Source organism: Blennius ocellaris, assembly GCF_963422515.1.
Source record: "Blennius ocellaris genome assembly, chromosome: 2".
Taxonomy (NCBI): domain Eukaryota; kingdom Metazoa; phylum Chordata; class Actinopteri; order Blenniiformes; family Blenniidae; genus Blennius; species Blennius ocellaris.
Genome location: NC_137651.1, coordinates 22,576,763 through 22,603,555, shown reverse-complemented (window position 1 = coordinate 22,603,555; position 26,793 = coordinate 22,576,763). Strand labels below are relative to the sequence as shown.

At 43.6% G+C, this 26,793-nt stretch overlaps 1 protein-coding gene across 1 annotated transcript in view; it reads left to right on the top strand.

Annotated features, from left to right (window-relative positions):
- Window positions 1–495: 495 nt before the first annotated feature.
- LOC308134982 (LHFPL tetraspan subfamily member 6 protein) overlaps window positions 496–26,793 on the top strand; it is a 53,890-nt gene continuing 27,592 nt past the window's right edge. The window contains exons 1-2 of the mRNA XM_080502845.1: window positions 496–755; window positions 2,780–3,316. Coding sequence (XP_080358971.1) covers window positions 2,932–3,316 — 385 coding nt within the window. The 5' untranslated portion in view covers window positions 496–755; window positions 2,780–2,931. The remainder of the gene's footprint in view (window positions 756–2,779; window positions 3,317–26,793) is intronic.

Sequence of the window (26,793 nt, the reverse complement as noted above, 5' to 3'; positions counted from 1 at the left end):
TAGAGTAAACTTTTTTTTAAAGAAATTAACGATAAATCAGTTAACAATCACAGGGAAGGCGATGAGAACTAAAATAACAAACATTTTGGAAAGTCTGCACAATGTTATTGCACATCTAATTGAAGTGCTCTTTTTCAGAGAAAAGAAGTACGGCTTGAAATCATTTCTAAAACAAGTAAAATAAGGCTTATTAATTCTACATTTACTGCAATGCTGATATGATATTTACCCAAAAGTATTATGATTTTTCCCCCTGTCAGAGACAGACCTATTCTACTATTCTATTGAATGTGTAGCGCAGACATGAGGAAGTTTTGGTTTTCCGAGCCATCCCTGAACGCATCGTGCGTCTATGGGAATGGTAGTGGAGGAGTCCGGCCTCTGGGTGGGATCAGTGTGATTGATGGTAACCCCCCCGGGAGTGTTTCTCCCCTCCCCGCCCCTCTCTCGCTCTCTCTCTCTCTCTCTCTCTCTCTCTCTCAGAGGGCAGGAATGTGGAAACCAGAGTCCGCTCCTTGAGTCCCTCAGAGCCGCTCGTTTCTGGGGAGGAATAACCGATCAGGAGCTCCGGGAGACGCGCCGCTGAGCTGGGAGCGATCTGTGGACGCACACTTTTCTGGATTTACTATCTCAGGTCGATCCTGCGTTTCTTTTATTTCCATCCCCTCCACACTTTCTGCGACTGAGGAAAAGTTTGCACCGAGACCAAACACAGCTGGAGTCCGCGGATGGAAGCCGCCGCCGTCTCCCAGCATGTAAGCTCCCTGCGCCCGCTCCGTGAAGCGCGCTTCTCGGCCACACTCAGCCAGGACGCCCGGTGCGCTCTGGAGGAGACTGCTGCTGCTGCTGCTGCAGGGAAACACATTCCACATTAAATTACACCCTATTTCATGCTCTATAACAAAGCACGGTTTGTGATGTGTGTAGTTTTTATACGATCATGTGATTATTCTACTTGAAGAATTATAATAAGACACTGTCTTCAAAATGAAAGTGATTTGTCTCTAACCGTGCGCAATTATTCACATTTTTCCAACTTGTCGGATTGGTTGTCATTATGTGCATACACCCCTGTGTTATTCTGAGTCGTTTTAAGATTTTTTTTTTTTTTTTATTAATTATGAAATTACTAATTAAGTAAAAGTGACACAAATACTTGCTTTACAGTAATGGAGTATTTAAGTATTTACGTGTACTTGCATGAATGTTTTTTCCAGGATGAAATGTACTTGAGTGACGGGGTGGGCTATTCATTTTCCAGAGGGGCCACATGACAAATCGGGACTGCTTCACTTCTGCTCCATATGATCCCGTTACTTCATAAAAAATTTTTTTTTTAAAAAGTAGTTTTACAATGTTTTAAGATACAGTTCCATCTAAGCTCACATCCTTTTTGTTTAGCTTCAGTGGATAAACGTTCAAATGTGCACATCTCCTTAAAAACATTCTGCAGAGTGATGATTGTTGACTCTGCACATTAACTTTTTCAGATTCAGACTGTACAGAATAGTCACAATTTAGATATACACACTTTTTGATCTGGATTCCTGCAGAATTTCGGCTTTTAACAGAAAAAATACACGGCGATTGTTTATTTTTCTCTAAGAGTAAATTCAATTTGCTGTTTTTTCGATGTACTTCGTTTGTCTGAGAAATTAGTTGTTTAAATGTAGGTATTTCAAACAGCTGAAGTGAATGGAAAGCCTTCAATCACAACGAAATTGTATTTCAGCAGTAATGAACTTTCAGTAGTCTTTGAGAAGAGAACTTTTACTAGAGTATTTCCAAGTACATTAACTTGTATTTGAGTCCAATTTGCAGTGAGATAGTAGTAGTTGTGCTTTTGTTCTAAAGTTCTTTAACGTTTCTAGCTCATTGGACTCGAATTGATTATTTTACTTTATTCTGACTGTATTTTGTTAATATTCATGGTTACCATTTATTAACAATGACATTAAATGGATTCTCATGAATTATGCAGATTATTAGTTATTCCTAATTTTAGTGTAGTTTTATGGTAAGAGACGCTAGAGAAATACATGGAATTGATCATCAGTAACTAATCATGAACTTTGATTGTTTTGTTCGGACATAACAAATCAAACGTGGTTAAAACATTTCTACTGGATCATGTCATTGAGTAATACTTTGTTCCTGCATTGTGTTATCTCTCATTCTCATTGATGTGTTCATAGCACAGGTTGAAAAGTGTAATAAAAAGTTGTACTTAAGTACAACAAATGCAAAAGTGCAAGTTAGAGTACTGTTGCTTGAAAATAGTCAAGTAAAAGCACCATTAAAGTATTGATGAAATTCTAACCACATTTATTTCCAGGCAAGTAGTTGAAGTTTTGTACCTGTATATCAGGGGTGTCAAACATTTTTCACTTCTTGTTCCACATACTGACCAATTTCATCTTTAGTGGGCTGGACCTGTAAAATAATATGCTTTCAAATTAAAACTATGAGGTAGTTAAAGAATATCTACAGTGTTCGAAGCACATTTACAATGAAGTACATAAAAGAAAATACATCAAATACAAGTGAAAGTAGAAAAAGTAAAAAGTTAAGTTATTGGCTACTGGGGCCATCCGCAGGAGGAACTTATGATTATATATGTACTGTGAGTGTTTGTAATCCATTACTTCCTCCCCATGGCTAAATATGAATACACAGTGACAAATTAAGAGCTTTCAGTCATGTGTATCTGTTGTTTTTATTGTTTTTGTTTCTTCCCCTGCTCGTTTTAACGTGTGGCTGTTTGCTCTCCTGCTGACAGGGACCCTGAGATGCGGCGAAGGTGAAGACTGCTGCTGTTAAATGCTCTCCGCCAGGTTTCCTGCAACACAGCAACTGCTCCCGTAAAAAAAAAAAAAAAAAGCGCCCTCCAGTTCAGCCACCGTGTGAAAGCCCCTCCGCAGGCCGTTGACTATGGCGTCCAGTCTGACGTGTGCGGGCGTGGTCTGGGCCCTGCTGTCCCTGTTGTGCGCCGCCGCCTCCTGCGTCGGCTTCTTCATGCCCTACTGGCTGCTGGGGACGCAGATGGACAAGCCGGTGTCCTTCGGCACGTTCCGCCGCTGCTCCTACCCGGTGAGGGACGAGGAGCGGCAGGCCACCGTCATGCTGGAGCAGTGCGGCCGCTACGCCTCCTTCCACGGCATCCCGAGCCTGGAGTGGAGGATCTGCACGGTGGTGACGGGCGTGGGCTGCGGCCTCCTCCTGCTGGTGGCGCTCACGGCGCTCATGGGCTGCTGCATCTCCGACCTCATCTCGCGCACCATCGGGCGCGTGGCGGGTGGCATCCAGTTCGTTGGAGGTGAGGGGTTGTTTTTGGTTTTGGGTTTTTTTATTTTGTTTTGCCTGTGGCTTGAGAGTCTGGACTTTTCAACAGTCGGGTCACTTATGATGATTATGGTTTTTTTCATCCGAAGACCTCACATTCTCTGTAATTCCTCTGATGTTTATAGAGATTACGGGTGTCTGGATGGCTTTAATTAACGTCTCATCAAATTTGTTCCCAGCTCGTGTTATAACAAAACATTAAAGTAAATTACACAGCAGGGGAAAGCGAATAAGGCACACAGATCCTGATTCTTATCTTTGGCCAACAAACCTGCTGTGAAGCCTTTGTTTCCTTTGGTACTGCACAGGAAATGAACCGTCTCCCATCGAGACCTCATGGCTCTTTTTTTTTACCATTGGAGTTTAAACCTGTCATTACCAGGAATTTATTCAGATTTAATGACATTAGGATTGTCAAACAGTGTGCAACAAGTGTTTGCCTCGGCTTCGTCTCCCAGGATGAATTCACCCTTCAGTTTTCAACATGACTTGTGTGTTCGATGGTGTTTAGAAGCTCATGTTGGTGCATCTGTTTGACGGTGGTATGGTGGGAAGTCCTGTAATGACGAGATGAAGACAGGAACGTCCCTCCCGACATGTACAACATACCCCACGTGGTGCTGGATGCCTCATTTTATCGCTAAATGTAGGACAATTGCACAAACTACACAGCTACACTGTGTAGCTACACAGCTACACTGAGGGAAACTATGAATAGAAACACCTTCCCCTGCATCAACAGGAGAAACTGTAATCAAGTACTCGGGTTAAGGGAAGAGGGGTTTCTTGTGCCAAAGGAAGCCTCATAAATTCCTTTTCCTGGGGGCCTCCCCTGCTCCATTTCTCTGCTTTTAATTTAGTTTTTTTTTTTAAATATTGTCACATCCTAAACCAGGGATGAGCAACTTTATTAATACTAACGTCACAAAAGTTGGATCCAAATTATGACCGAGCACTTCGAGCACAAGCATGCATCAGGATTAGGGCTCCTAATTTAATGGAAGATTTGATTTATTACAGTAATTATAGGTTATTTACTATAGAAATGAGGTTCAAATGTGGTTGTGTGGCTTTACTCTTTACACAACCAATAAGAAAAAAACTTTTGGCTGGCGAGCTGCAGTGAATGGGGATGGTGGGGGGGTGCTGATGGTGGGCTGCGGGATGCCGGTTTCCCATGTTTTCATAACCCATTGAGTTGTGGCACTGAAGGTCCTGTCAGCGGTTAGAAGAAACATTCACAGCGACGCATCCTTACCTCAGTTTGAAAACGTTAAGTGTCTCTGTGTGGAGGTTGCATGTTCTCTCTATGCATGCATGTGCTTTTTTTTTTACTACTACTCCAGTTTCCTCCCGCAGTCCACAAGCATCTGTGTTAATTAATGGCCTGTGTGTGTTTCTTTGTGTGGGCCATGTGATGCTGTGCTCTGCTCCAGACCCCCCTGTGACCTTAAGCCGGGTAAAGTGGTTATAAAAAGTGGATGAAAGTGTCCCATGTTGTCAATATTTCATGCCTGTGGCTTTGTCGTGTGTGGCTCGGGTTCCACAAGTTTGAGATTGGGCTCGCGTATTGTAAATACGTATAAAGAGACATATAATTTGATGAGGAAAAAACAACCTTCAGTGCAAAGCCGAGTCTTATAATACTTTTCCTGTATTTTGCTCCGACCAGTAATTTTCTTTGCCTGCTCTCGTACAGACAGCAGACGTCTGGCCTCCATTCATATTCTTTTGTTTGGAATTTGACTGGTGAGATGATGGAAAAGGAAGACAAAAAATAAATCATTTGTGCTCATGAACACACCCAAAACATGTAATTCAGAAAGGAACCCACTTTTTAACGTGGATTCGGCTCATTTTACAACTAGAAGCCTCAGAACATCTTTTCTTGTTGTTTGTTTGTTTGTTTGATGACCGTGAGTGGACTCGCCGCCCAAGCTTTGTTTACACACACACACACGCAGGCACACACACACACACACGCAGGCACACACACACACACACACACACACACACACACACACACACACACACACACACACACACACACACACACACACACACACACACACACACACACACACACACACACACAGAGAAGAGGCTTCAATTGAAGCTGCGAGTTTCTCTGCCCTCGTTTGAGGAGCTGTGGCGCTGCAGCCTCTCATTAACTCAAAGGCCATTGGTTGCGTACTGCAGCTCGCCACGCTGCAGTTTACAGTCCTTGTCACTTCAATAACAGCGACGTGACGGAGAAGCCGTCTGCAGGCGCATTTGACAGACCTGACAGAATTTTTTTGTGAATTTACGAATTATGACTTGACGGTGGACTGTCACAACATGCCAAGCCTTGGTTGGAAAAGGTTCAGCTGCTCAGGAACATCAGTATTAATGATGTATAATATGCAGGATGATCATGGCGAAGGCTGGCTGCTTTATTCAGAAATGTGCACTTTCATGTAAAGGAAAGCTTCTTTTCGTCTCACAGCAACCTCACGCACACAGCTTTACAGCAAGCTGCTATTTTCGGTGGTAGGATTAAAAAAAGAAATTCCTGTCTGTCTGTCTTTCTTTTCTTTTTTTTTTTGAGATTTGTCTCTTTCTTGGAGTCACAAATCAAGGCGTGCGGGAGTTTAGGAGGAGGAGGAGGAGGTGGGAGTCAGAGGAGGCAGCGTACAATACAGGGGATGAGATCTTTTTAAGTTGGTGAGCCGAAGGGCAGAGGCGTCTCCGAAGCAAAGTGGAATGAGCCGTTCAGTGTATTGCATCTATCACCTACAACTCAGCGATGCACAATGGAGCAGAAATAGAGAGAGAAAACCCCCCTAAAAACTAGGGATGCAAATGATTTTTAATACCAAAAACTCCCTATTTCTTTTGACTGACAACCAATAAAATGTATTTCTGGCAAACAACAAAAAATTAACACGATAACTTGGAAATTAATCAATTAATACAACCTACCTCACTCTCATAACAACATAAACCTTCAAAACTTAGGAACTTTAAACTGATGATGAAACTTTACATCTGTTTCAGCATTGTTTTGGTTTCCGTGGAAATGAACGTTGATTTCCAAACGTTGCCTTGTAAACGTGAAACTTGTTTAGCTGGGGTCTTAACTTGCACTGCAAAGTAAAGTGCATCACTGTGCAAAATGCAAAATGAAAGACTAGTATCGTGAACACTGATTAGAATTAGTGAGGTTAGTTGTGTTTTTACCTGTTTTGACCTCCAAATGAACTTTATTTCACACTGCAGTCGCTTTGTCTTCACTCTCAACTCTAATGTCATGCAGCGGCAGCCCGAATGTCTCTAAGAGAGTGAAAATAAACAACATCAAATCCACTGTGGCTTATTGTAATTGGTGAAATTGACAAGACAACACAATATTTGTATCTGTTTGTGTATGTTTAGGATCATAGCATGTGTCACATGACTCATTTTTATGAAGTGCTAGAGAAAGAACAACAATCCTAACGTTTCTTATAAAAAAAATAAAAAAAAAAAATGGAAATTTGAGAAAATGGGCCTTAAAATCAGCACTTGTTTGACTGAAGGAGAGGAGTAAAAGTGGCGGACAGTTTTTCCAGGCGGTGAAAGTGAAGTCAACCTCATGATTTGCTGGCGATGTCGGTGTCATGCTCCCCCCTTTTTTTGTGCTTTTGTCTGCTCTTGTTGAAAGCCGCTAATGAAGAGCATCTTGCCAGAGATGCCGGGGGCATCCGGGCCTCGACGAGTAAAACGTCCACTTTATATCTTCCTGTAATTTATCTCACTCTCCTGAAACAAGATTAAGGCTGAAAGGATTTATCCTTGCTTTATCTCATTAGCTGCAGCCCCGACCGAAAGAGTTTCAACAATAGCTATTATTGTTGACTGTGTTGTTGTTTACCTCTTATAATGCCGCTTTAGTCCCAGTTCACTAAAGGCAAGGTTGTTCCAGAGTTTTGTTAATTGCTAATGGCGCAAGCCCAAATTTCCTGGAGGACAAAGAGTTTCCCGGGTCTCGGTATGAGAGTATGAGACCGTTCTGGCTCATAAATCAAAGCTCTGAGAGCTTCTGCGTCTGCTTACGTTCAACAACTGCCTCCGCGGTGGTTTTCTTGTCTCAGTCATGCAGGAGTGTGGCTTCTAAACGGTCGTGGCGCAGATGAGAGGTTCAGACATTAAAAGATTCTTGACTTGGATTTGGTTGTTAGGGATTTTGTCCCCCCCCACCCCGCAGAGCTTCTCCTTGTCTTTCCGGGGGTTTCAAGCGGAGCTATACGCTGCAGGAGGAAAGCTATTTAACATTTTGTTTTCCACTTTGCATGATAATTTCCCTCCGAAAAAAAAAAGGCGTTTGAGTCGTCGGACATTTTGATATGTGATTGTCTTGACGGCTGACAGTTTGACGGGCGCTGTGATTGAATCTGGTGCAACAATTCAATCCTGGGGTTTTAGTGAGGTTTTTAATGGGGCTTATTTCCGAATGAGATGCTCAGTAGTAGTTTGGGTTGGTGGTGGTGGTGGTGGTGGGGGGGGGGGTTCAAACGGAGCCAGCTCGAGAGCTTCTGTGATTGCTTGGAAAATCATTGGTACATCACATCACACACACACACGAGATGAGAAAAAAAGAGACAATAAGGGATAGAGGTCAGTTTTCAAAGAGAGTGAGTCTCTTTTTAGATTGCAATGGCTGTGCTTTCTACAAAGACTGCAGGGATGACGTACAAACCGCTCTTAAGATTGCCATAAGTGGGCCGCACACTGTTTGATGCTCTCATTTTATGCATTTCATTTAAAGGATAAAAGCCACCAAATGTCAATGACTGTAGCGACATCACAGCGCTCCTGAGTGAGGCTTCCTGATTACGTGAGGTACACTGAGTCTGCTGAAGTGGTAAAAAAAAAAAAAAAAAAGTGTGCCATAAAAGTAATGTCTATTTGCTATTTACACATTTTCTGGCACTTTTTTCCAACTCACTCCCATCCAAATGGGTCTCGTGTGTCGCCACCACTTCCCATAGAACTTCAAATATGTTTTAAAGTCTGGAGATATTTGAAAGCGCTCCATCACGGGCTCAGACTGCCTCTCAGACCAGATCGAATTCAGAGATTTCTGTGATGGCCATGTGCTCTGAATTGGCCCAGAGATTTAGTCTCAGAAAACCCTGTCTGAGACAGTCTAATTCACGCTCTGTGTGACCGGCTTTAAAGGATTAACATGCTTGGGTTATTTCCCGGTTCCAAATGAAACCTTAGCTTACAAGTGAAATCTGAAAATCATTTGAAAACTGGCAGGAAACAAAGCAAATTTGCATGCAAATGTGAAATAGTGTGACCTAGATTTCTTCACACCTGATGAAAATGCTTGGCGCTCTTGTTTTCTATCATAACAAAGACTAATTAGGTACCATTGCTGTTTGTGAAATAAGAAAAGATAAAGAGGGGGAGGGGGGGTTATGTTGCTATATTACCGACAAAAGCTCGATTACAGCCGGAAAATGTAAGTTATGCTCTTGGATTCATGTTTGACACTATATTAATTCGGAGAGATGCACAATAGTAGTTTGAAATTCAGCATTCATTGACAAACTGCAACTGATAACAAAGTTTATAATGCTGTTCGAGGATGTCAGATCAAATAATAGCGATTTTCCTTCACAAATCTGCTGGAGGTTTGAAAGGCAGTGAGGAGCATCAGTGACGGTGCAGTGTTGAGATCAGTTGGTGTTGCGTCGCTCCACGAGGACCTCCAGTCCCTCAAAATATTGCCTTGACCCGCAGTGGATGTCTTCCGGACTCATTTGATATAACTTGTCGGGACAAGGGCGAGCTATATTTCGCTGGGTTGAACTTCTTCGTCCTTAAAAGTGAAGGTGAAGCAAGAACACAGGCAATGTGATGCATGAGCAGGCGGCACGTTGCACTCTTCATGGAGTTTGTTCGGGGCGAGTCTGTAATGTGCAAACGAAGGACTTCTCACGGGCTACAGACGAGTGGTGGACCGGCGAGGGCCCCGCTGTGTCCCACAGGGATGGAAAACAGGTCAGAAATTGCTCCACGCAGCGTTTTCACAGCCTCGAGGGAAGGTTGTGGTCAGCAGGTAATCTATACAGTCTAATTTTGTCTGTCATTGTTTTTTTGGTGGGGGAGAAGCTCAGAAAACTCTTGCGCCACTACAAGATAGGCTAAAAGCATTTATTATTGATTAGCGACATTAAATGTCTATTACATTAAATATTAGCCCTGGGTTCTGACAGCTCTTTGATGGAATGAGATCAGAAAAATCTGGGTTTTTCATACAGATCCCTGCTTTCTGCTCCCCTGTGAGGTATTTCAGCGCGAGATGACAAACTTGTAATTTATTTGACATACATTTATCTTCTGACCACTTGCCAAAGCTTTGGGGTTTTTTTTGTTTTTTTTTCTTTCTCAAAGCAAAAATGGAGGGATGAGTAGAGCTTCAAATAAACTGGAAATACAAACAGAATTTAATAGAAGCAGATGAAACCGTATGAGGCAAATTTGTCTGAGCCAAAAGGGGTTGTGTGTTTGTGTGTTGATGGAGGGGACAATGGGGGTGGTGGTGGTGGTGGTGGGGGGGTGTGATGTACTGGCACTCCCGTTTTCAAAAGTTTGCACAGACTTACTGGCCGTGCTGGTTGAATACTTCCCATACTAGTGCCTCCCCGGTCTGCAGCTGATCTGAAATATCGAATAACTGGCCGTGTGGCCTTCTGGGAAAGCTTCTCCGCTTTCGTTTTCTGGTTGATTGGCTGTGTTTACACCTCTGTGGCAGCTCATTTGCCCACGCCGGTGTGGGATGTCGGTAAATGAAACAAGCCGCACACACGATTCACTCTACGTGCCCTCAGCAAGTTTTCACCACCTCTATACGAGTGTGTCGCTTTCTGGATCGGTCCTGCTTCGATTTGTAGCGTTGACCAATCACAAACACACCATCCCGGCCATGTTGCGTTCAAGACGGCTGATTCGGTTCGCGTGTCTGTCTGCACTTCCTCCGTGGCTCAAAGGGGTTTATCAAGGGCATGAACGTCACTGACAAATTTAAAGGCATGTAAATAAATTACAGATGGGCGGCCTTTGTGGCTTCCGCGATGTTGCCAAAGGCTATTTGGCACAACCGTGTGTTGTCCTGTTTGGAAGCCATACCAGCACAGCCAGGAGCTTTGTCCTTGTGTCGGCTCCACCGGCCCCTGCCAGCTGGATCCCGCCTCGTCCCAGACTGTGTGTTTCCACTCCCCTCTCAGCACCGCCACTCGTTTTCAAGAGGTGCAACAAAACAAAATCACATCCTCATGAGCTGGGGCCCGGGGGATGAAGAGCTCATCCTTCCAGGAGGGGTGGGGGGTGTGGGGGCATCCTCTCTGGAACGCTGTCTCGCACTCGACAGTCATTGTTTTATGGTGTTGGATCACGAGATGTTTCCGGGTTGACGGCTACATATTTCCCGACGTGCGGCATTATCCTTTTCACTTCCCGAACTTATCAGCATTCCTTCCTCCGCATAGTTCTGCCAGTGAGGTGTGATGATGATGGACTGCACTGTCTCGTCTGTCACGTCGTCGTTGCATAAAACTAATGAGATAGCGCCGGGCCGTATGTTTGAGGAGAAAACGCCAGGCCTTCTCACTGTGGACAAGAGCCTTGTGTAATGATGTTTGGAGCAGTGTTTTGCTCCTCGTTGCTTTGCGTTTCCAGCCTCTGATGGTTATAAAGTGCTTGTCTCTTCCTTGGGGTTGATTGATCACCTAAAGCACAGACCACTCTCGCACTGTAATACGCTTATTCAGCCCGGAAGCTACATACAGTTCACGAAACATCCGCTAACACCACCGCAAGGGTGTTGGGAGTTGGAGAGCAGTGAATCGTAGCCTGAGCGCACAACATATTCAGTCCATTCTCTTCACTCTTTCCTCAGGAGGAACTCACTCCTCCCATACTGGCTACCCCCCTTTTCTCATATTTTCTCCAGTGCTCTCTGTATTTAGCTCTCTATTTCAAGCTGTTTCACCTTTTCCCCCAACTCCGCTTCATGTCCACCCGTCTGTGTCCTCGGCCTCTGTTTTTTACCCCCCATCTCGTCCTCCCCCGCCTCATGGTTACTGTACCCTGCAAGCAGAGGAAAAAATAGATTAGGCCAGCCCTCAGTGACCCGAAGAGTGAAAAAGAAATGGTCTAAAAAAAAAAAAAAGAGGAGTGAGACAGAAACAGAGAGAAAGGGGCGGAAAGCCTCGCATCAACAGGGATTTAGTTCTGTCAAACAGGAAGTCTGGGAAACCAAAGGATAGACGGAAGGGTTATTTCAGCCTATTCCTCCGTTAAGTCATTGTTTTCGCTGCCATAGTCGCTGTCGTGCTGCACGTCGGGTTGTTGTTTTGTCACAGATTCCCTGACTCTGCAGTCGGACACTGACAGCTGAGGACATCACCGACAATCAGGCTTTTATTCGCTTGTGATCAAACTGTTGGTTGATTGGATGATTACAGTTAATTAAAATTATTCTCAGAATTTACATGATATTATCAGACACAATTTAGCTAATTAGTTAATGAGAAATTAAATGATCCAACCTCTTTTTTAATTTTTTTTAATTTAATTTAGCCTTTATCTAGCTCGGTAAATCCCATTAAGATCATAACTGATGTCTGTTTGACCAAACGAGTAGCAGCAAAGCCTCACAATGTATTTTGTGAAACGTTAGAATTACATTTGAGTCACAATAAACGCTGGTCTCTCTTTTTGTTCAGGAGTCATGAAGAACACTGGTCTTGTTTTAAAGAAGTTATTTGAATGTATTATGGTTTAAAAACCCAAAAAACTTTGACAAAAACATTTAGGTCTAATTGAAACACAAACACGTATGCATGGATATTATTCATTACAGTATATCCATTCTTTATTTGGTATGATTTCTCTTGGAAATGAATCAAAGACAAGTCTCATGTCAATGTCTGTATTAAAGGATGAAAAACTTAAATCAGACAGTGGAGGACACAGAAAAGCTTTGAACTACTTTCTATTATTAGCATGTTGACATGTACACGCATGCTAATAATGTTTACAATATTTACCATCTTAGTGTCAATATGCAGAAATGTGCTTATTAGCAACTATAATGCACTGCATATATATATATATATATATATATATATATATATATATATATATATATATATATATATATATATATATATATGGTACTTTTGTGAAATAATCACATGGAATAATTGCTGCAGATCCATTCAGAGGTCATGTTTTCCATCATTTATTGATTTTTTTGGCAATGGCAGGAAAAAATTGGAAATCTGTCAGTTCTTTTAGTTAAGGCAGATTGTTTTTATCGTCACTTACATCGTACTCCTGGTAATAAAGTCAGTATATTGCTCCGTTTCAGTGCCACTAAACAAGTCAGTGGCATCATCGTAACATGATTTACTAATTACGACAGGTGATCACTTCAATGATTATTTTACACTAAAAATATGGATACCTTTCAATTTGTTTTGATTCATAGCAGCAAAATGAATCTATAAACTCTCCTCTTTATGAAATATAGACAAAATTCTACCATGACGAACTGAATCCAGCTACAAGCAGTCTGAGTTCAGGAGCCTCTTGAGACTTCCTCTATCGAGCAACGTAAGGAATATTGAGTTATTGATGATACGTACAGAGTAGTTAATAATGGTAAAACAAAGAAATCCTGTCCTGGTACCACCTCGGCATTAAAACCCTTTACCCTCCTCTCAGAGCAGAAAAGCAAAGATTATTTCTCATACCAGAAATAAACTCTTTGCATACAAACAGATATTATTTAAAATTCCACAATGTTAATTATCTTTAGTTTAATCCTGATTATATATTTATGCCGCATACTTTGACTTAAACTGCTCATAAACGGATGTAAAGTTGCCTGCTTGAGCCCTTCTGTCACAACACTCGCACACCTTGCTCTCCGGGTGTTACGTCAATGACGAATTCCAACAGTGACAGTTGACCTCGACTTCTCAGCATATATCTTTATTCTTTTCCAACGAATCATTGAGTAACTTCTTACCGTAGACCTTTAATAATATACAAGGCTTCTTTTTCATCGCCATCTCGAATGTACAGCAGATGTAAGAAACACAAAGTAGAAATTTAGGAGGAGGTGGGCTATTACATCATTTTGAACTTTAAACTACACCTAAGTTTAAAGTAGTTTAAACTATGTCTGATTTTTAGAATCAGACCTAGATTCTGAAAAAGAGACACCAGGCCCCATTTTCACAACTTTTCAAGGGAAACCCATCTCTCTTTGCGTTTTAGTTTCAGAAAGGTTTTGTGTTTACATGGCAAAGATTTGAACATCTTTCATAAAGTTGCATTTCAGTGGTTCTGAGCACCCAAAATACAGTTATGACGTTTTCTGTTTAAGGTGTGTGAACGGGGCCCCAGACTCTTTTTTTTTTATGAAACTGCCAAAACATCTGACTGGGTCCTTTCGATAGAAGAAAGGTGGATCCAGATTCTTCAAACAGACCTTAAACACCAGACTCATGGCCTAAACTCTTTGTACTTGACCTGACCCTCTGTGAACTACACCAGGACTCTTAAATCCAGACCCAGACTCTTTCAAATTAACCTGAATTCTTTGAACTCGCGCCTTTAAACAGGAAGACAAACGGCATGTTAAAGGGTTAACAGAAGAGGAGCAGCAGACAGAGGAGTCAACACTTATCACATCTTTGCGACTGACACTTAAAACAATGTATAAGTGTAAATGCATGAATCAGTGTTTGGACAGATGCTGAACAGATGGTAGAGGCTCCGCTTTTCTGTGTAACTTGTGACACACCTTGTGGAGGGCATGTTTGATGTCAGCGCCCCTTGCCTGAACAAATACTGAGCAACGCTTTAGTCATGGGAACAAGAATAAGCTCCATCCAACAGGGATATGTGTGAAAAAAAGGGAAGGAATGGGAAAAAAACAAAACAAAACTGTATCACTACATGTTATGTCAAATTAGGATTGAAGAAGACAGAATGCCCACGTCGGACCTGTCAGACATCTCTCAGGGAGTCAGAGGCCATGAGTCGCCTGAATAAATGAATAAGTATGGATTGGATGGATTGGGTCTGAGCCCTGTGGGATGAAGCAGTTTGCTCAGTATTCATGCCCTGTTTTACAGTCTCAGAGGCACTGTGCCTTTAACACTGCACTTAATTATACCCTGTTCTTCCTAGTGAGGGGAATGTGAGGTCAATTCTTCTTTTATGCTCCTTTCTCACAGGTCAAAAATCACGCTGCTGAAAAAATAGAATAGATGTATGGAGACAGATTTACAATTAACACTGTCAAAGGTATCCTTCACTGCTTGCCTGTCTTTCGTGTCTTTCCTCCAAAGCACAGACAGATAGATACGTTAAGATTATAAAGTCCTTCATCCAACGAGACAATGCAAACGCTCACTGAGGAACCAGTCGTTCTGTCGTGGATTGAGTTGTGGATGTCTCGCTCAATTTGACTCGCTTGCTTGCTTGAAAAAAAGCCAGGAACGGCACAAAGTGCAGCACGGGAGCGGCAGAGCTCTCGTGGTAGATAATGTGTTGGAAGAGAGTCGCCTCTGTCTCCCCGGGAGAATTAGATCAGGGTCAGCGTGCAGCGCCGGGAGTATTCCCCCACGCCGAAACGAACCCCAGCGGGTCACTCGCTCACGTGCGCCCCCAGCCGGCTGGGACCCGGGGACAGGTGGAGGTGGTGTAAAAAGGCAGCTGTGGATTAGATCAGACGAGAACGGGGGGGGGGGGGGTCACCTGTGAACTGACATTTGTCTGTCAAGAGGGATCTGCGCTCTGTTAAGGACCTGGTGACGGGGGGTAACGTGTCAGAAATAGACTCTTTCCAAGTGTGAATGTGTTGCTTAGTGTATCTCTGTGGGTTTTACAGAGAGTGCCTCTAGATTAGTCTGCATGTGGCTGAGTGTATTAATGTCCTGTCTGCTGAGGCCCGGCTCTGGCTTCGCTGTCTGCCTTGAGGAATGCCGGGAATCCGGGGTAAATATATTCTCCTGCCCGCTCCCACCGTGTCACAATTTTATCATGAGTGACTTTTAATGAACGTACAGGGTTTGAATTGCATAGCCGGTCAAAATCTATCTTTACTGTGTGATTGTGAATGATAACAGAGTAAAAGGGATCTTCTATTGCCTTTTTAGTTTTTATAAATTAAAGACGACAGGACCGTTGAGTACTGTTTTGTTCAGTGGTCAATATAAACAACTTTGAAGTGGGGAAGAAAAATGTGCAATGGGAGCTTTTCTAAAGCCTTTTAAAGAAAAAAAAAATCCATCAAGGGCACCTTGGCGTGGTAATAAGCAAAATGTCACTCCTATCATTACCATGAAATGACAACCCTGTAATTGTGCCACAAAAAATTATGTCTCAGGGAATAAAAATGTGCATGCCTCAGTTTTTATAAGGCTGACACAGGCTGAAGAATAATCCCCATTTTGTGGCCCGCAGCTGTACTTGTGTAGCATACTGGGGAGGGTTTAGTGTTTGGGTGGAAGTTAGCTTTGCTTTGACTTCCCAGACTCTCATTCCAGCTGGTCGGCAGCAGTTGGGTGGGCTTTTCACATTACGGGATCTGGTTTCCACAGCAGCAGGGGGTGCAGAGCCGTCAGGAGAGAGGGAATGAGGGAACGGGGGGGGGGGGGGGGGGGGGGGGGGGGGGTAGAGAGGGTCAACATTTGGAGAAATCGCTGGGGTCCTGAGGCGGCAAGGGGTCCGTTGTTTAAGATAAACAAGCTAAGCTACAAGTTGTTTTCACATTCAAGAAGCCGTGCACCACTGTTCTGATGATAGCTTGGCTCTCAAAGTCTATTTTTGCCCTCCTCAGGCTGATTGTCGTCAGGCCTCCGAGGTTAAGCGGCACCTTGTTCACTGGCCTTCTGGTGAACTTGAAAGAGAGAGGAACAGAAAGAAATCAGCCAAAGAAGTGAAGCACAAAACCCAGCATGAAAGAGGTTCACGTCACCCATTTATCCTATCTACCTATCAGATAGGAGCTTCGAGAGTGCTCCTGAAAAATAGCCCCCAAGGCAGGAAGTCCATTCATTTCACCGTGCGACAAAGTGGCTGGTTGTGTTTCCAGGCCAAGATGTAACCTTGTAAAAGCAAAACACAAAGTCTGAGGAATGCCCAAAGTAAGCCTCATGTCAGCGGGAGAGTTAGAGGAGGCTATAAACAGGACGGGAGGCTGCTATGGCCATATTTGTGTCTGTTTATGAACGTGAGCCAGAGCCGATGGCCTTACATGGGTTTGTCGAGGCAGAGAGACACTGTGCAATTTTGACAATTGTGGAAGCATCTCTGGCCGTGGCTTAAAATCTTGACTTTCTGGTCCAGTGAAGGGGGATCACAGTGTGAGAAATACTGTGACCACCTCCTACGACGCACACTATGAGCTCCATATTCCAACAACAAATAGAAAAGGAGAAGAAAATGACAAGACAATCAGAGCAATTTTCACTGTGAACCAAAACAATATTTAGCAGATTCCTAAGGAGCAAAAATGTTGAACCACGTCAACACTTTCCATCTTCTTCCATGCTGAGCTTTTGAACTGTTCATGAACGATGGAACAACAACTCTATAGTAGACTGGACTGCACTTATATGGCATGCTGAATTCTCAAAGTGCTTCACACTCTTAATTCATATCCTTTCATTCACACTCACACACCATATGGTAATGATATGATATGAAATAAATTGACTTCTACTTATGGTGTCTTTGAGATGTCATGTTTTGTCCCTCAACGGTTAGTTGACTTTTCTGCTTTTTACTTCTGTCTGGTGGCCACGTGATCAATCTCCCTTCAAAACCAAATAAGATGTGTCATTTTGAATATGGAAGGAGAATCTACCACAGTACGTTTATTTTTACAACATATACCGTATGTATTTGGTGTTATTGTTATGATTAAAAATGATTGATATCAAAGTTTATATAAGTTTTCAGCTATAAAATATTCCACAGAGAAAGTTGTTTCAGTAAACTAATGTTAGGAAGATAAATCCAGGACTTGCTTTGACTCGTTGGGTCAGGTGCAGTTTACTAATAGCTGTGTGGTTGTTGGTGGAATCCAGTATCAGCAGCGATACCTTATCTCTTCCCTCACCTGTTACAAGAGCTGAGAACATCAGCGAGACAATCTGCCCTCAGTGCCCACTCACTCCTCCTCCTCTCCTGCCCTTTCCATGCACTTTATTACCATTAGTCACATATTCTCTCCTCGATTTCCCTCCTCACTTCCTCCTTCACTCAAGTGTATGAATAGAAACAAAATGTCACCAAATGGAAAGAGAAAGCTGAGAGTTCTGCATCTTTCGAAAGGCACCGTGGGAACAAAGGCGGTGTTTGATCGAGCGGAGGGACTTTAATGTGTGCTCCAGTTCTGGCTCCGGACCATTCGGATTCCCCTCGGTGTTCCCGGTGCTGACGAACCATCTACACCCAGACTCCTATCGCTACCTGAGATTATTACAGGAAGTCTTTTCTTTGGCCTGATATAATATCGTCCTGCAATTGAACTCAAAGCTTTTTCATCAAATACTGCCCGCTTTTGCCTGAGCCGCCTCGCGAGTTAATGTCTGTAGCGGGAGGTGGTGTCGATGAATCGAATGATAAAATATGAGTTATTCTCAGGCTTTACAGACTCTCCAACATAATGAAAAACACCAATCTTCGCTGAATAGCAAGCGTAGAGATAATGCAAACACTGACCGGCACCATCCATCTGCTTTTGGTTGTGCCTCTCATTTTAAATGCAACCTCGCACGATGAAGTAATCTGAATCCATTCAGAAGCAAAAATGGGATCTGATTTATATTTTCTCTGGCAGTCTGAGCGGCTGTAATATCCAACATCTGTGCAAAGTATTGATTCCTCTGACTGCACACCCTAGTGTTGCAGCCCCATTACCTGTACTTCACCATGATTATGTTTGCAAATTGGAAGGGAGGCAACGAAACACAAAAGGGTGTCACCTGTTAAGGGGGAAGCAGAACGGACCATTTGTAAATATATAAACATCATATGAGCAGCCAAGCCCCGGGGAGGTGGACCTTATTGCTCCTTTTCCAGCGGTATCACCAACATCTACTTATCTCCAGCGCCGCCAGCTAAGACTTGATTATTACTGGATGTGTCACTATCATGACTGTCCTGATAGTGCGACTCTGATGCCAATCCTTTGTCGGTATTTCCCTCTGGGCAACTTCCTTTTCTGCCATCTGTCTCCACGCAGGAACATGTGAGTGTAGCATTAACAAGAAAACTCCACTTGGCTTGTTCACAAAGCACCCGTTTGGAGTGATTATCTTTTTTTTTTTTGGGGGGGGGGTACTCAACAGTCCTGTCGGCTTTTCAATTTTGAAAAGATTTGGTCAATTGCTTGTCCTCGCAGCCCTATTTGAGGGACTGGCCGGACCGATCTGACGGAGGGGCAGCAGGTTCAAGGTCTCTGTTATTTTTCCCTAACATCACTGAATCTCTGAGAGCTGCTGGCTCAGGAGGCAAAATCCTCCAAAGCTGTTCTGCTCAACAAGCTTCAGCCTGACCGTGATGTGCTTCACCATCTGACATTTGAAGATAACCACAGAGTAAGCAGCTGGACGGACTGTGGCTGTCTTTTGTGTGTGTGTGTGTGTGTGTGTGTGTGTGTGTGTGTGTGTGTGTGTGTGTGTGTGTGTGTGTGTGTGTGTGTGTGTGTGTGTGTGTGTGTGTGTGTTGTTTTTTTTATACCAGTCTCGCTCGTGACGGATGCCGAATTCGTGTGCAAAAAGGGAGATAATAGAAGTTGAGAAGTCACAAATGCTTGTGCTTGCTGATAGCATGGGGCAGCCTGTCAGTCACAGTCTGAAGCAGACAAAGTGTCGGTTGTAAGTTTTGATTGATATCCGTCTCTTTGATCTTCCTGCCACAGCAGACAGTCGATCCATGTGTTTCTTTGTCATTCCTCCATCACTGTGTTGGCTCTCAACTGTGACCTGGCAATGGTGAGTGTGACCTCCGTCAGTCAGTGCTTTTGCACTGAGCGTCACACAAACGCCGTTGTGACGCCAAGGTTAGACGGAGAGACATCAGCTTAAGTGACTCCGGCGGCATGCGCAGACTGTCAATAAAAGCAGAGTAGACACACTGTGTAGTGTGCGGACACCCCCACAACACCCCGCTGGGTTGCTGCCTGTAAATGTCGATCTCGAGCCTCCGACGGGTCTGAAGCGCTGTGATCAGTTAGTGTCAACTTTCCGAGCCAGAGCGTTTGAAAAGCACTAGATATACACAGAGTGATTTTATGCTGTCCCAGGCATATGATGGGCAAACGTTCGCAGCGAAAAAATAAAAATGTGCCTGATCTTATCTGGAGTCTATCTTGTATTTGATTGTCTATGTCAATGTTTTTGTCAAAATATATAATTCAGTATTTTCTCTCACTGTAAACTGCAAATAAATGTCTTGAGCACTTCAGGGTGTTCTTATGTGTCTACAAACAATAGACTTCCAGCTGTGATGGGTTGCCCCGTTGTACTGACGGCACTAAAGCAGCTCAAATCGGGAGTGTTTGTGAAGCACATTTAGTGAAGCACTGCTGCTACCACTGAAGGCTTCTTACCAGCCAATGGAAATACAGATAATAATTTAAAAAAAAAAATACAATGAACAACAGGATATTCACATGAAACCTAAATGATTTACAGATGCTGCTGGAAACAAAATGCTAAAATTTGCATTGGCATTCGGGACTTCTTCACTTTTTCCATATAAATTCATTCTACGAGCACAACTGGAAGTTGACATCATGCAGCCAAATTTTATGTTGCACCCTCGATGTACAAGATCCAGATGTCGCATGTGTTCAACTCATGGGATTTCTGCAATCACAGAGTCTGTGCAAATCTCGAGACGCTGAACAACTCAGCACCTGCATGCAGTTCCATTCAATTCTTTTTCTGTGTGCACATAAATGCTTCATGCGTTTCTTGTATCTCACGACGGCTCCGCGTTGAACATGGATGTTGGACAGGATGTTGTTAATATTCTAGTCGATGCAGTCATCACCTCCAGTTCAGTGGAGTTTGAAATCCACATTTATGAGTTCCACTGTGACATCTGTTAAAACGTACGAGATTTCTAAAACTACACTGTCTGTAAAAGGCTCAGTTCATAATTTTTCCTGTAAGAAAAAGCTAAAAAAAAAAAAAAACACAATGGAAAAACATGCATACCTAATGGCTGCTGATCTTTGCTGAATATTTCCTCTTGGATGGAAGCAGAACTTTATTTTATATGTTGGCAGAAGCTTCCTGAAAGATTGGGCCAACTTTTGGATTAAAATTCAGTTCTTGATGAAAGTCAAGACTGCTCTCCTGAACAAATGCACACCACGTTCTGCACTGAATTGATTAAATCTTGGATGTCTGTTCGTTGTTTTGCTTTCATTTGCAAAAACCTAAAAATAGCGTGGATGTTTACGTCACAAAATTAACCTCACAACCCTGAATGTATGTATTTTAACATGTTGGTTGTTGGTCTTCTTCAGAAATGAAAAGATTAACCACCGAACCTGCTTGGAATTTTTTTTTCTAAACTGCTTACATGACTTCTTACTGGAATTTCCTTTTAAAAGTCGACTTTATAGTCACACTGAGTTTTCATGAAAACAGGGCTTAAAATGTGTGATTTGCCAGGACAGGAAGGACTGTGGAGACAAATAGTGCGAAATGAAATGTCAAAAGGTTTTCTGAGGGAAACTGACAGCTTATTATTATTTTAAAGAATTGCATTTCCCGTGGGCATGAAGCTTTCATGTGCTGCTGTGAATCCCACATTCCCTGTCTCTTCTTCAAGCTGGTAGAAAGCTCAGGAAAGACGACAAATGTGTGGCTACTGGCTGATCTGCAGCTTTGGTCTCTCTGTTGCAGAGACACTCGCTGGTTGATACTTATTCCAGAGCAGTTGTTGGTCGGCTACTGGAAACGATGTAAAGAGCTCCCTTTAGCTTTTAAGAAGACGTGTTTATGCTGCACATGTACAACTTTATACATCGAGAAAAAAAATACACTCTGCGCATTGCTGATAGGTGACGGTTGTGGATAAACCTCAAGTTAAAAGTTCTGGGTTTTATGAGCCACAAAGATACATAAAAGAGACGATGTACCACTGGTTGTTATAAACTCATTGGAGCAAGAGTTTCTGATTTTCTTTTACAGACAAGAAAGAGCTTCCTATCTAGTCAGCAGTTCCGGTGAGGTTTTCACGAACATCCTCTTTCTCAGCGTCTGAACAAAGCGGCGCTTCAAAAGTCGTACAAACGTATCCGGTGTTTTTTTTTAAAGAGGTTTAAAGGTTTGTTGTCACCCAAGACAAAGCATTCACATGCTCATCCTTCCTTCTGCTTATTGATGGGCTCTCAGCAGGGTGCTGCTGAGTCAGGGAGACACCTGCCCTGAACCTCGACAATCTGTAATCACGATCAAAGCTCGGCTCTGTCAGCTGGGAGCCTTCCAGTGTCCTTGCTTTGAGCTTTGTTGTTTCCAGCTCGGTCCTCGCCCCCCTCGGCGGGCCCTGTGGGCAGTTATGCGCCAGGCGAGCGGGAGAGGCAGTCGAAAAACAGGAGGGTGGAGAAACAAGCAGGCACCAGACCCGGGCGTGTGACAGCATGTCTGCAACACTTATTGATCTGTGTAAGGAGATCTACATTCTCTCCTCAGCTAACAGCCGATCACCGTGTGACACTTGCGGTTGTGAGCCCGGTTCTGTGTACTCCAAATCTCTCAGACATTTTGGATCTATATTCCTCACATGCGGCACATTTGTCTGTCTCTCTCTAACAGTTATTGACCTTCATTTTTGTCTTCTGTCATCTAAAAATCCACCAAAATTATGGATCTTCCAACATGCATTCAGCCCCAACACCCCCTATAAACATATCATACAGTAGCGTTGTCTTCTGTCTGAGCTCTTTGTGATAATTACTCCTGTTGTTAGACCTTGAGCTTGAGGAGTAACACCTAACCAAGGGCAAAGCGTTGTGTGCAGAACAGGTCTGTGATTCATTGGCATGTATATGGCCGGTTATATATCTTCAAGGAAGAAGTAATAGGAGGGGGTGGTGAAGCGAACATGGGAAAATGGGCTGCTGTCACTTGAGTGGACGCTAATGTGGTCTATGTAGCGATGATATGAAGCGATATGTTATTATTTATGCCCTAATGGCCTAAACGGTACTAGTGAAAATCGTCTCGCCTTACAGAGGGGTTTCATAATCAATAAGAGCATATATTAGGGTATACCTTGTTTGACTTTATTGAATGTTGAATATGAGCTGAGAAAAGTGCCTGTAACACAAAAAAAGGTGGTATCTTTAGTTTTATACAACTAAGTTAATCATGGTTAATTATTTAGCCAGCGACGGATGCATGTGTCATTTTTATGACTTCATTGAATTGTTATGAGCTTCTGGGATGCCAAATCTCTCTCACACACACACACACACACACACACACACACACACACACACACACACACACACACACACACACACACGCGCACACACACACACACGCGCACACACACACACACACACACACACACACACACGCGCACACACACACACACACACACACACACTGGCTGCTCCACTTTAAAACAGGAGAGAAAAAACACTCCACCCTCTCCACTTTGTCCACCATCCAATTGCTTTCTGCCGTGGCATGTCAACTGCGATCCAGACCTAATCTACCAGCCCAATAGTGAGGCACCCACAGGGAGCCCGGGGGCCCCCGGGCCCACCACCACTGGCTCATTCGTCTTCCAGACAGGCTACAGGCACAGAGCGGCCTCACGCCGATCCTGTCGTGCTTGCATATGCAGAGGTATGAGGAGATACCGAGGCCCTGGAGCCTTCATCTGGTCACCGGGTGGGCAGCGGAGTGGCGGCCTGTCGCTTCCACCCCACACTCTGCTGACCTGCACCCTTGTGGCACGGCTCCAGGCTCCAGGCTCCACAGGAGTGGCAAGAAGGCATGACGGTGCTGCTCACACACTGAGGCGACAGTGAGCAAATAGCCGGGGAAGTCGGTTTTCCGCGGCGTGCGAGCAGTCTCCCGTCTTCACGTCTGCCGCCAGTTTGTTTTGTAAGCTGCTCACACATCGCCCATAAATGATTGCGGGAACAACGTTTGATATTTTTGTTTCACCCCCAGTTGTAGATTTCAGTTGTGGTTTGGTCACGTTTGCTGGTTCGAGCAAACAATCAGTCTCACATTTATGCAAACACATGCAGAGATGCTCCCCACCAGGGTGTTTGCTCTCCATTACATGAAGATTTTGGGAGGACAAAGAACTGTTTGCAAGTCATTTGGGCGCTTGTTTGCTTGTGTTTTGTCACACAATGCTCTCGCTGGACTGCAGTTTAGTGGCTTTCTAGTCTGTTATTTCAGCATCTTGCAACTCAAAATCTTTAGAAGGCACTTTTGCATGGAGCTGGCCCACATTCAAACGAAAGATTTAATTTTTTTTTTTTTTATTCAAAATGCACTGACGACGAAAGCTTACCGTAAATAGTTTTCCAATTTTCCATTTCAAAGTAAAGCAAATAGAGGGAGCGCAGTTCAAACAGCACAATCTTGCTGCTGTTTGTTTGCCGAGACTTTGTGTGTTGCAGCATTAAAGTTCCACCACGCCGCAGAAGACAGACGGCTGGCCTCATGGTGTGCTGTTTACTCTGCCACTTACTCTCAGAAAGTCTTGCAATTGTGGCAAAATGAATGACATGTTGCCCCCCGACAAACCTGCTGGAGGCAAACTTTGTCCTGTCTTTGCTTCCTTGCGAAGGAAGTCAAACACAGCTTTAACAAACACTACGCCTTGACACTGCACTGGAGGAGACAAACCGTTTAACTCAGATGCTGATTAATCATCTGATCGCAAATGAACCGATTTCGACTTTAATTCTGCAGAAAAATAACCCATGAAATAGGGCATTTGAGATAGCAGCTCCTCTTTAACCCCTCCCCTCAACCATCCCTCCCCACTGAGTAAAGAATACATTAGGGGGGTAATGAAATAAAGGCATTTAAAGAAAGATTTGAATTGAGTGTCAGTCATGGGGAGACGATCACATTACCGGTTGTCCATTACAATGACTTTCCTTCCCATTAGGAAGTATTATCATCTCCTCTGAAATGTAATTATATTGGAAATGGGCCCATGTCTTGTGCTGCTGAGACGGTCAGAAAACGTACAGAGCTTGTTTTTTCTTTCCTTTTTTTGGCATTCAGGGACTTCAGATCAGATCCTGACCCACATTTTCTGTGGAGTGCATTTCCATGAAAGGAAATTGCCACCTACACTTGCTACCTTTGTGGATATAAACTCTTGAAAACCCCACTGAACATTTTTATATTGAGGGGTAAGTAGAGTCAGATATTGAAGTCAGAGGGTAAAGAGGGTTTTTAATGTACCTCTTCCTCTCCTTCATCCCAATCCTCAGCTCTGCTACCTCCACTCATTTCCTCTGCTTTTCAGGGGCTGCTGAAGGTTGTTGGAAGCTGAGGCTGGGGGGGATGGTTGAGGAAGGGAAAGGGGCTCTGGAGGCCGCCTGTGGAATCTTTGCATACCGGCAGAGAAAGTGGGAGGGAGTGTTTTTTTTTTTTTTTTTTTTCCCCTTCCCCTTTTTTCTCCAGCGAGCATCATAAACTGTGCAGCAGCAGCTGGTGTCAGAGAGAAAGACAGAGTGAGAGGAGTGACGCCCTGCTATCTCACTTACCATCTTCTTTAAATAAAAGCCAGTAAGCACAGAGGGCGGGGGACTACACACACGCACACGCACACACACACACACACACACACACACACACACACACACACACACACACACACACACACACACACACACACACACACACACACACACACACACACACACACACACAAACAAGCAGAAGATGTGGCAGCCATCCCTACAGCAAATCACCAGATGGAGCAGATCTAAATCAAGTTGCTTCTGCTATAAATACAATGGAAAACAAGCAGACATGGGGAATAATAAGCAGCAGCATATGCCGTGGTCAACTTCCGTGGCTAGAAAGTAGTGCTGCTTTGCCATGCTTTGCATTTCTCCCCTGAATTCATCCACGGAGGCGCTCAGTTTAGCACGCACCACCGCAGAAGAACCCCGGGCAGCAGGACATGCCAATCAGACCGGCTGCCCCACAAAGAATACAAGTCACATCCAACCAGGTGACAGAACCTCGCATTTATCTTCATGCCCCAGCAAATCTGCACATAAATACTACAAAGGCCTCGGCGCCTTATAGTTGTGTGATTACATCTAGAACAAGAGGCTCGTTTGCTTAAAAGCTGCTGTGATCACTTAGTTCTCCTCCCACCTCCAACTGGGTATCGTAATCCTGAGACTGGGTGGAGGAGGGTTTTTATTTGTTGGCCCGTGAGGATCAATTAAGCCATCAGGAGGAAGAGACAGTAATAAGACGTGTAATGGAAGGTCTCTCTTCTTCTGGGAACGCTGTTGAATTCATCACCGACTCATGTTCGCGCATTCATCACTGGCACATTACAACTTGTAATCATTCACAGACGTCAGGGATGGGGCCGATATTCTATCACTTCCCGGCATCTCGACACCCGTATCAGTTCCACCACAAAAGCATCCAATGTATGTTTTGGAAACTGTGGAACTTGAAAAGATGAGGAGAGAACGTTTGTCAAAATGCAACATAAAAGCCTCTTTTACATGACAGTGTTTGCTCTGACATTTTTGCGTTTTCATTTCAGAAAAGTTTCGCATTTACATGGCAGTGTTTTGTAAACGATGGCCGTTTTCATGGAAAAGGCAGAAATGCTCAAAACGATGTAGTTGTCATGTCAGACCACGAGTTTTGGTGCCGTTTGTCTTTGTAATGAAACCACACACTCGCGCACACAGAGAACGATACACTGGAAACATGAACAATGGCGAGTACACGGACATTAACGGCGTTAATTAACGGCCTTTTCAGTGTAAACTGATTATGTGTAAATGTTGCCTCATCATTGTCTTCCGAGCGGTAGTGTTCTAGTAGTGATGGATAACTTCCCCAAAGAGATTAATAGACTTCCCCTCTTCTATTATAGTCGTGCTGCCTTCAGTTCTGTTAAGTAGTTTATTACAATTTTAGTTTTAAACTACACATATTCCTCTGAACGGAGCCGTTGGTTTCTTCCACCCGTGTTACAATGTAACGCTTTTCCATCTGAGTTCAGCCTGCTGCAGAGAGAGGGTGGCACACCGGATGCGTGAAAGTGTGATCATGGGCCACAAACGCTTCATCTTCATATTATAACACATATTCCACATGCCTGTCTGGCCAGCAGGGTTGGGTAAATCTA